Here is a 9816-nt window from a genome sequence, read left to right as displayed (position 1 = left end):
ATCAGCAATCTGACTTTGTGAACTACAACACATTTCAGAAGTGACATTGAAAAGTACTGAGTTTATATCGGTAAAAAAAGAACTCCGGTATCTGTGACGCAAGTAGCGATGCTTACCTGACCTTGACTTGAATGTAGAAACTAATTTGTGCTGCAGGAATACTAGAGAGAAGACATGTAGTAGTGCTTAATTATCTCTCTCACAGTGGGTCCTGTATATGAAGACTGGGCATTGTACTGACTGTATCCAGGGGCTCCTTATATCATAATCCACCTATGCTCTGATGGCCACGATTTGAGCAGAAGAAAAACTAATCATCTTAACACGTAACACTGCTGTTTAGCATAGCGCCCCCTGGTGATTAAAAATGTACATACTTAGGGACTGCTGTTATTTTGCTTCAAGGGCGACAAATAGTTTTGTGGTCCAGAGATGAATGGTACTGTGTGTCTCCTGAGAATCAAAGTCGTTTTAACACGAAGCACTAAAGTGACACCATCTGGGACAATGTTGCTATTACATGATGTGACTGATCTCCATCTCCTGACACTAAATCAACACATCTTCACAGACCGTGGATTTCTTCTTACGGTCCATGCTTCTTACACATCTTCTCCCTTAAATTATTAATGCACTCATAATTACTGATTAAAATTTTTTGCAAATCCCAATTACTGCTCTGCAGGACTTTGTGCCAACAGATGACTGGTTACCAAACCATCTGTGGTACCAATGCAGACTGAGATTACATAATAAATATTCTCCAAGACCAACAAGTCTGAAGGTATTGTCTGTGAACAAACACCAAGTAGCTATGTTGGTATTGTCTTAAAATTCCTCAAACCTGAAAGAACATAACTGATGTTTACCATCATATAAAATTTGTAAAAAAAACACATAAGGGAAAAGAGACAGTCAGGTAAATTGGATAACGCTTTTTTTTTAATGACAAAGGAAGAATGGAGAAGCAAACAGTATGTGTGAATACCACCCACTGAACTGTATTTCCTAACTTTCTTTCTTAACAAGGTAAAAGAGTTTGTAGCTTGTGAAACAGGATTATAATGCATATAACAGGCATGTGGATATTTTTTTCTAGTATTAAAGTAATCAAGGAAAAATTAAGTGAGCAATTTATACATACTGTAAGGGCAATACATGCCAGCAATGAGACATATTAAATAGAATAAATATAAAATATAGCGGTAAAAGTTCATGAATAAATGCTTTAAATAATAGTCTGTTCATTGGGTCTTTGGTCAAGCGGTTTAGGGTCGGGCCGTCAGCTCACTTATATTCGCCCCTGCAAATAAGAGCTTCCGGAGCGTGACGTAATGCGGAAGGACTAGCAGCGCCAGAAGACCGTGTGTGAGCAGGCCGCGTCCTACCTGCAGCGAGGTGAGGTTAAGCCTGATTTTTATAAATCTTACTCTGGTAGTTTGTGTTTTTGTTCGGTTTTCGTTGGAATGTCTTTAACTTCGACGAAATGACACGCGGGACAATCTAATGTTCGTTATGTCGTCACAATGATGCTGCAAATCACCGAGCATGTTTAGTATAAATACACATTATTTGACTAATAGCGACACAAATTACGTAAAAAAAAAATCAAAATCCCATATTTATATATCTTAATATATTTAATTGGCGTCATTTTTGCTTTGTTGTTTTATTTCGTAACTATTTATTTTGTGCTAATAATCAAACAAGCAAAAAAAAAAAAAACACCGAATGATGTTTTCAAAATATAATAATATGTGATTAATACTGAGATACTATTTGAACGAGGGGGTTAAATGCTAAGTCATGATTTTATGAAACTTGCTAATGACTGTTAGCAAGTTTACTTTAACCTTAAGGACTGATGTTTATGTATTTATTTACAACATTATTTAGTAGCTACTCATAGTTAGCAGGTTTTGCGCTATGTCGAAATGAAAGCACATTTTATGACTCAACCTAAACATGAGGAGTCAAGGTCAATAAAGGAAAATCTGCATTATTCTGGTTGTTCTCAGTAACAATCAACTGGATAGGGTGTATTTATATTATTGTCTAAGGAGCAGTATTTTTCTGTTCGTCTCACTCATGAAGGTGTTTTCTGGTAAATTGTTAAACTGGCTAATTGCATAATTTCCTGCCTTGAACAAGGAAGCAGACATCGATTATCGGTTATGAGGAAATGATCTGAAGGACACATCTTTCAAGAACTGTGTTTGATGTGAAAACAGTTCTTTGACGTCATTGAGACAGGAGGGGCCACAGAGGCACTGACCACAGCTTTAATTAAATCAATTTTCTTTTTAAAATGCCTCCTGAAACCTGCAGCAAAGGACAGATTTAATATGGTTCTAAGTGAGAACACAAGGGCATTGAAGACATTGTTGCAGATGCACTTAAAGCATTAAATACTACTTTAAATATGAATTTAAATTTAAAGACTAATTATGATCTCTAGTTGGTTGATAGTTGGCTGTTAGTTTTGTACACAAGGCTGTACAACATGCTTTCTTGTCATGTCAGTGAGATCATATCTCGTGTTGTCTACGAAACGAGTTTGTCCTGGGTCTAAACTAAAATACGGTTGGTTCTGTAAATCTGTGTTAGGAAATAATAGTGGGCTTATTTACAGATGAAACACTGTTTCCTTAACAACCGTCTGAATAGCAGCTCTGTTTCACACTAACCATAAACCCTCTTATTTCCTCCCTCCCTCTCCCTCTCTCTGCTCTTTTCCATCCTGTATGACTGTGAACTAAATTTGCTGGTCACAACCTTTTCAGAATAACGACAGTCATGGATAGAGTAAGGTCGGCGTTCAACAGCCTGGTGAGTGTTCCTTTTTGCACGTTATCGGTGTCCGTTGCCGTGGTAGCTTGAACACGCTCGTCGATTTCACTCCTCTCGACTTATCTGTGCCGCTGTCCCTCTGCAGATTCAAAGTGAGCGGTACAGCAGGTTCACTCTGCAGCGAGCGGAGGACGGGGAGACACACATTGAGGTCAAGCTGTCGGAGGACGGCTCGGAGGAGAGCAGAGAGGAGGGCCAGGCAGAAGGCTCGCCGAGGTTCAGGCCCGAGCCGCGGCGTCACAGCCGCCGTCACCTGTGTTACCTGGCTATTGGATTCCTGCTGATATTACTCACTGGTAGGTTATTTGGTTTTATACCAAAGAACTTGGACCTGCAGCCAACAGTTGACTTGTTTGCATCTCTAGTCCATGCTGTCAGAATAGCTTCTCCTAACCTTACTAGCCTTTACTTTCCTTCTGTGCTGGTTGGGCTCCAGGTTACCTGGTTGGCTACGTAAGCCACCGTAAACCTTGGGTGAAGCCTGTGACCTGTGACAAAGAAACACAGACAGGAGAAGATGAGTTGGAGGGGACATCAGAGGATGTTGAACCGCCTCCAGAACCTCAGTTGGACTGGAAGAGCATCACCCAACTCCTGACACAGAAGCTCACCAGCCAGAACTTTGAGAAGACCTTAAGGTTCCTCCCTAACGCCGTAGCCCAGAATATGAGGAAGCTCTATTAACAGTTTACTGTGACACTTTTAGCCTCTTGGGTTTAACATCGACGCTTTTGTGTCTCGTTGCAGGGACTTTAATGTGAGCAGGCGTTTAGCGGGAAGTGAAGAGGACACAGCTCTGGCTAATCGCATCTTTAGGGGTTTTCAGAATTTGGACATGGATCCCTGGACTGACATCCACTATGTTCAGCTGCAGACGCCAGACAGGTTGAGACCGTGCCTTTTTTCTTGAACTAGATGAACTTCCGTTTATAGATTAGTATAGCAAACGTTTCCCAGGAACAAACATAACATGAAAATAAAATGATACACTAATAATTTATTATTTCATTTGCAGCAAGCGTCCAAACCGCATTACTTTTGGTTCAGAGGCCTTTGAACCCACAGGGTATCTGGCCTATAGTGCCACTGGGAGCGTTCAGGTGGGTGGATTTCAATAATAATATTAATTTAATTTTAATTAATTAAATTTGTTTTTAATGTTCCTTTCAGTTGTTTCTTTCATTCATTGTTGTGCTGTTTGCTCCTCGTGCACACAGGGCACGTTGGTGTATGGAAACTATGGCCGTCGGGAAGATCTGGACTTTCTGCAGCACAGCAACATTGACCTGAACGGTTGCGTGCTGCTGCTCCGATGTGGAAAGATCAGTTTTGCAGAGCAGGTATCTTCTCATTTGAGAGGTCCTCGTGCCAAATGCCAGTTGCACCAGCTCTTCCTGCTTGTGTCGAGCAGAGTCTCACATCTTTTTTTTTTTTTTTTTTTTTTTTTTTTCCCAAATATGTTTCTTGTCATTAGGTGAATAACGCTGCAACAAAGGGAGCAGCTGCTGTTCTCATTTACCCTGATCCTGCAGATTACAAGTATATTTCAGAGACAGTGCTTTATGGACATGTACGTATGAATATAATGTATCAGTGCTATGCAATAAACAACACTGAATGTTTTGGATTGATATTTGTTATCTCGTCATTCGTTTTTAGGTCCATATGGGATCAGGTGACCCTTACACACCTGGATTTCCTTCCTTCAACCATACTCAGTTCCCCCCAACTCGGTCATCTGGTCTTCCCAACATTCCAGCCCAGACAATTACAGCCATCATGGCTTCGACTCTGCTACAGTAAGGCCACCTGCCCAAATCAGAATTGTTCTTCAGTTTCTTGAATAATGTATTTGAATGTCTGAAACTCTCACCGCTTCCTCACCTGCTTCACGTCATCCTCTGCAGGAAAATTGGTGGCCCTGAACCAGACGCAAGCAGCGGCTTTAAAGGTGATTTCCAGTCAAACTCTTACAGACTGGGTGGCACCAAGAACATCACTGTGGAGGTGAACAATGTGCTGGTGAACAAGGAGCTCCACAACGTGTTTGGAGTCATCAAAGGATTCACGGATCCTGGTACAATTAACATTCTCCATGTGTGATCACTGCCAGTCAAGCTGCATGTTTTCTTCTTTTCTTTGTCACTCTTTTCATTCATGTGGCGTTTGTGTCCCTGCAGATCGCTACATTGTCCTGGGAGCTCAGAGAGACGCCTGGGTTAACGGCTATGCCAGAGCTGCTGTCGGCACCTCTGTGCTGATGGAGTTGGCCAAAGCTGTTCACGAGATGGTGGAGAACGGTATCAAATGCACCACTTGATGTATTTAGTTGTGCTGTAAATGATGTAAATATTATGAGCTTATAATAATAATGTTCAGCCAGACTGAGAGGCACTGAGGAAGATCTGACATCTGTGACTCTGTGGACACAGTAGAGAGTATTTTCAGAATCACAGCTGTGGCTTAAGGAAAGGAATTAGCAGTAAAGCCATGTTGGAATGTGTCAACTCAGTCTGAGAGAACAGTTAATCTATTATAATTTGATAATGTGATTACATTTTTCATTGATCTCACCATGTTGAGTTGCTTTTCAAGCAGTTACAACCTTTACATTATATCATTGAGTATTGGTGTCATTCGTCACGTGTTTTTTGTTGACTGTTTTCTTGTTTTTCAGATGGATTCAGGCCAAGGAGAAGCCTGGTGTTTGCCAGCTGGAGCGCTGGAGATTTTGGAAGTGTTGGCGCCACCGAGTGGCTGGAGGTGAGAACCACAAGGACGAGCACATTAAAGAAATAAAGGCTCTGCATGTTCTTTATGGTTCCTGAATGTGTTGTTTTGTTTTTTTTTAGGCCTATATGTCGTCTATTGACAAACGTGTTTTCACCTACATCAGCCTGGATGGTGTTGTCATGGGTACGTACTGTGCACGCACTGATTGCTCAGGTTGAGGCATCATCTCACACTGGGTGTGTCTCCTTAAGGTCGTGGCAGCTTCATGGCCTCAGCGAGTCCAATGCTCTACAGCCTCATTGAGAGCACAATGAAAGAGGTGAGCAGTGATGCACACCGCCTCACACCAACCCTGCTTTTGTGCCAGCGACTTGACCTTTACTGTCTCATCCATGCAGGTAGGAAGCCCCTTCGATTCAGGCTCTTTGTACGATGTGATGGCAAAGAAAGATTGGGAAGCAAACGTGTAAGTGTTCCTAAATAAATTCACCTTACTGGAAACATCATCTTGCTAAAAGCATTTCAATGGGATCTTTGCAGAATGAGGCCAATGACCCTGGATGATCCTGCTTATCCCTTCCTGGCCTTCGCTGGGATTCCCTCCATCTCCTTTCACTTCATCTCTCCTAATGTGAGTGCTTCTGCCTGTTGAGCAATGATGAATGGGTAGAAAATCAAAACCATTCAGTGCTGTTAACACCTGTGTGTCTGTGTGTGTCTGTGTGTGTGTCTAACAGGCTGAGTACTACCCTTACTACGGCACCATACTAGACAACGCGGACCACCTTGACTACCAAACCAACTATCGCACAAGTGAAATGGTGGCGGTGGCGGCTCAGTTCGCTGGACAGATGGCAGTGAGACTGGTCCACGACCACATGCTCAGGCTGGATGTGAGCCGCTACAGCGGAATTATCCTCAAGGCTGTGTCCACAGTCTACAAACGCATCAACCAGCTCGTCCAGGTCTGTCTCCTCTCATCTCTGTGCTCTAGACATTTTGTTAAAGTTGAGGTTTATTAGATTTGTGTTTCTTCTTCTTCTTCTGTAGTCTGGTAGGCTAACGAACGTGAGTCCCAACTGGCTGAGCCAAGCACGAGGCTCCTTCCATCGAGCTGCAGGCGGCATCAACACAGACATCATCAACACTGACCTCAGTGACAAGGAGGCCGTTCGCATTCTCAATGACAGGATCATGAGAGTAAGCTGCACTAATTACATGCAGATTTAGGGTAAATGGTCTGAACTTGTATAGCGCATTTAAACACCCTTCCCGGGATCCAAAACGTATTCTTCTCATTCACCCATTCACACTCACACACTGATGCTGTTTATTTATTGATGATGTGTGTGTGAATGCTTACAGTTCGAAGCTTTGATTTTGAAATTGTTTCGGCTTCTGGATTTGTTACGATACGGTCTCTCACATCTTTGCTTCTAGGTGGAGCATGCCCTCCTCTCTCCGTACGTGTCCCCCATTGAGACTCCCTACCGCCACCTCCTGCTGGGCCGGGGCCCCCACACGCTGGCATCCATCGCTGAGACCACAGACATGGAGCAGCTCCGCATCCAGCTGGCCCTGGCCACCTGGAACCTGCAGGGCTGTGCCAACAGCATGGTGGGAGACATCTGGGATATTGACAATGAAATCTAGGAGGGGTGGGTGGCTGCCGAGATGCGAGTGTCTGTGTTGTGTGCCTGTGTTTGTGTTTGAAATTCGTTTTTTCTGTTTTGGTGAGTCGAAGCTCTAGTCTCAGCACAAGCTGTCAGTCGGAGTTCCCCGGCATGTAAGTACAGGCCTATGATTAATTGCTTTGTGAGGATCACTCTGACACGTGAAACCAGTCCAAGCCTTCATAGTGACCTCTTACATCAAACACTGGAAAAGCGTCTTTATATATTTATTTATCAGTGGCAGTGTCCACTATAAAGTTGTCTTTCTACGCGACGTTATCGGAAGCAGTGCCTTCCATAATTATGACGGTTATACTGTCTGACTCAACAGCAGCATCTGCTACAGAAGTGACTCCTGAACTGTTGCTCACCCATGAAAAGGTTAGATTTGGTTTCTTGCATTTACTTCTGACATGATTGAGAAAGTTTGCACAATTATTTTAAATCAAGTCAGCTAGTTTTATTCAAAAGTATCTGGCACTTTTCTGCTGAAATTTTAATGTATATATTGCACCCCAAGGCCAAGACAAACTGTGTTTAATCTGATTTTATTCTGCATTTCATGGCAGGATTCCTACTAAATTAGTCTCCTCCATTTATCTCATTTGCTCAATTATTTACATAATTTGCAAAAAGGCCATTTAAGTTGCACAGTTTACGTTGGAGCAGTTAATATGGAAAAGCTATCGGGAGCAGAGCCTTCCATAGTTAAAACTCATTATCGGGAGCAGTGTTTCCCATAATGCCAAGCAGTGACGGTAGTTTTTGTCTACCAGTGTATGTGACTGTGTGTTTTACAATGCATGTGTGTTTATCGAGAGCAGTGTCTCTCATACTTCACTTTAATAGTGGAACAACTTATCGGGGACAGTGTTTCCCAGAGTTTATACATGAAATATTTTGATAATTATGACATTGGTTTCCCTGTCTTCCAGTATGCGTGTATGTGTGTCTGCATTTGTTACCAGCATCATTTTTTTTTTCTGTTTGTGCCTATAAATCTGACTGTGGCATTATCGCAGCCCCAACAGGATTTCCATCACAGGATGAGGTGGGACATGTTCACTGGGCTTGTGTGATTTAACTCTTGTTAGTAATTATTATTTTATAATGCTGTAATAGACATTCAGCAGAGCCATAAGAGTATAGAACAGCCAAAACCCTGTTTTTATTGTAGTTCATTCTAATCCACCCGCACCCACTTACAAATATTTTAAGGACCTTTTCTGAACTTGCCTGACGGTCATCAGGTTTTCTTTGGCATTAATCTGCTTTTGTTCTCAGCTTTAATCATTTTTATCATTTTTTTAATTGTTTTTACTGCCTCCAAAGGTATAGCTGGTGTACAGTAAAAGCAGCTATGTTCACCTGTTGTAAGATATACATACACACTCCAGACTGGATTCAAATCACTGAGAATGTCCCACCTCCCCCAGAGAAATACATTCAGGTCATTTTTTGTTTTACATCTTTAAATATACTGTACATGTCGTAAATGTCGTAGATTTAGTTTCTTCATTGTCGTGGCATAAAATTACACAGATGCTTAACTACATACTGTACGAATTGACTCCTAAACAGCCCCGCATGTGTCCTAATCACACCTTTTACTGCATGTTAACTCAGCAGAGCACATTAACAGGTACAACCAATATGTTACACAAAGTACTTCAGCTGCTTAATAATTAATTTAATCCGTTGAATTCAACCAATGCTTCTAAAACAGCATTAGAGGGAGTATAATGGAATAAAAAGCCTGGATGTGCTGAAACAAATGTACAGTAGCGCGGAAACAACAGGAAGATCTGCTTCAAGTTAAATATTAACACAAGCTATTGTTGTTTTGCCTTTATTTCAATAATTGGACCACATTCTGTTGATTACTGGACTGTTTTATTTAGTTTTATTTGTCACGAGAAATAAAAGTAAACTATCAAACCTTTTTTAAAAGCATGAATTGTCAAGTCACTGTGCTACTGAATTTACTGTGTCATTATAATTGTTTGTTTCAAAATACACGTAATAAAACCTTTAGCATCCAGTTTGTCTCAGGTGTTAGTTTTCTTTGCTGAGATTTGTTTGTATGCTAAACAATCCTGTCAGTCATGGCCATAGTTGTGTCTTTTAACTGTGTCAAATAAAATTATCTGTTATTATTAACAGAAAGGGATCTTTAGAAACATTTTATTTTGAAGTCTTAAATTTTAACCCGAAAGTGCTTTTATTTTGGCAGTTTTCCGGATTCCGGCCGTCGTCACAGCAGCATTGATTGGAGCGTTACGGTGTTTGCGTGCGCGCTTGTTTTACGCACAGTGACGCTGATAAATTCCGGTAGCCGGAATTAACGGAGGAGAGAGAGAGAGACAGAGATAACAGACCCGGGGAATTTAGCCGATTCCCCGAGAAAGAGCTCGGCTCCCACCGGGCTGCGGCTGCTGAGAGCGGCGGACGGAGCGAGGACCCACCGGAGGAAGGAGCCGTTTTCCCCGCGGAGCTCGTCTTCATAGGTCGGTATGCAGGCTTGTTTTTCCTGGAGCCGCTGTATCTGGAAGATACGACG

The 9816-nt window shown here is 42.0% G+C and overlaps 1 protein-coding gene across 1 annotated transcript; it reads left to right on the top strand.

Annotated features, from left to right (window-relative positions):
- Positions 1 to 1287: 1287 nt before the first annotated feature.
- Positions 1288 to 9297, top strand: tfr1b (transferrin receptor 1b). Its single transcript, XM_029147104.3, has 19 exons — positions 1288 to 1398; positions 2784 to 2829; positions 2936 to 3146; positions 3287 to 3488; positions 3598 to 3735; positions 3866 to 3950; positions 4068 to 4190; positions 4325 to 4420; positions 4510 to 4649; positions 4758 to 4927; positions 5031 to 5150; positions 5528 to 5613; positions 5703 to 5766; positions 5835 to 5902; positions 5982 to 6049; positions 6124 to 6214; positions 6321 to 6548; positions 6634 to 6783; positions 7024 to 9297. Exons 2-19 carry the CDS (start codon positions 2797 to 2799, stop codon positions 7234 to 7236), a joined length of 2286 nt encoding a protein of 761 aa, XP_029002937.1. The 5' UTR covers positions 1288 to 1398; positions 2784 to 2796; the 3' UTR covers positions 7237 to 9297.
- The last annotated feature ends 519 nt before the right edge of the window (positions 9298 to 9816 follow it).

Source organism: Betta splendens, chromosome 4 (genome assembly GCF_900634795.4).
Source record: "Betta splendens chromosome 4, fBetSpl5.4, whole genome shotgun sequence".
Classification (NCBI taxonomy): domain Eukaryota; kingdom Metazoa; phylum Chordata; class Actinopteri; order Anabantiformes; family Osphronemidae; genus Betta; species Betta splendens.
The sequence above is the reverse complement of the archived record's forward strand: the minus strand, read 5'-3'. Positions and strand labels throughout refer to the sequence as shown.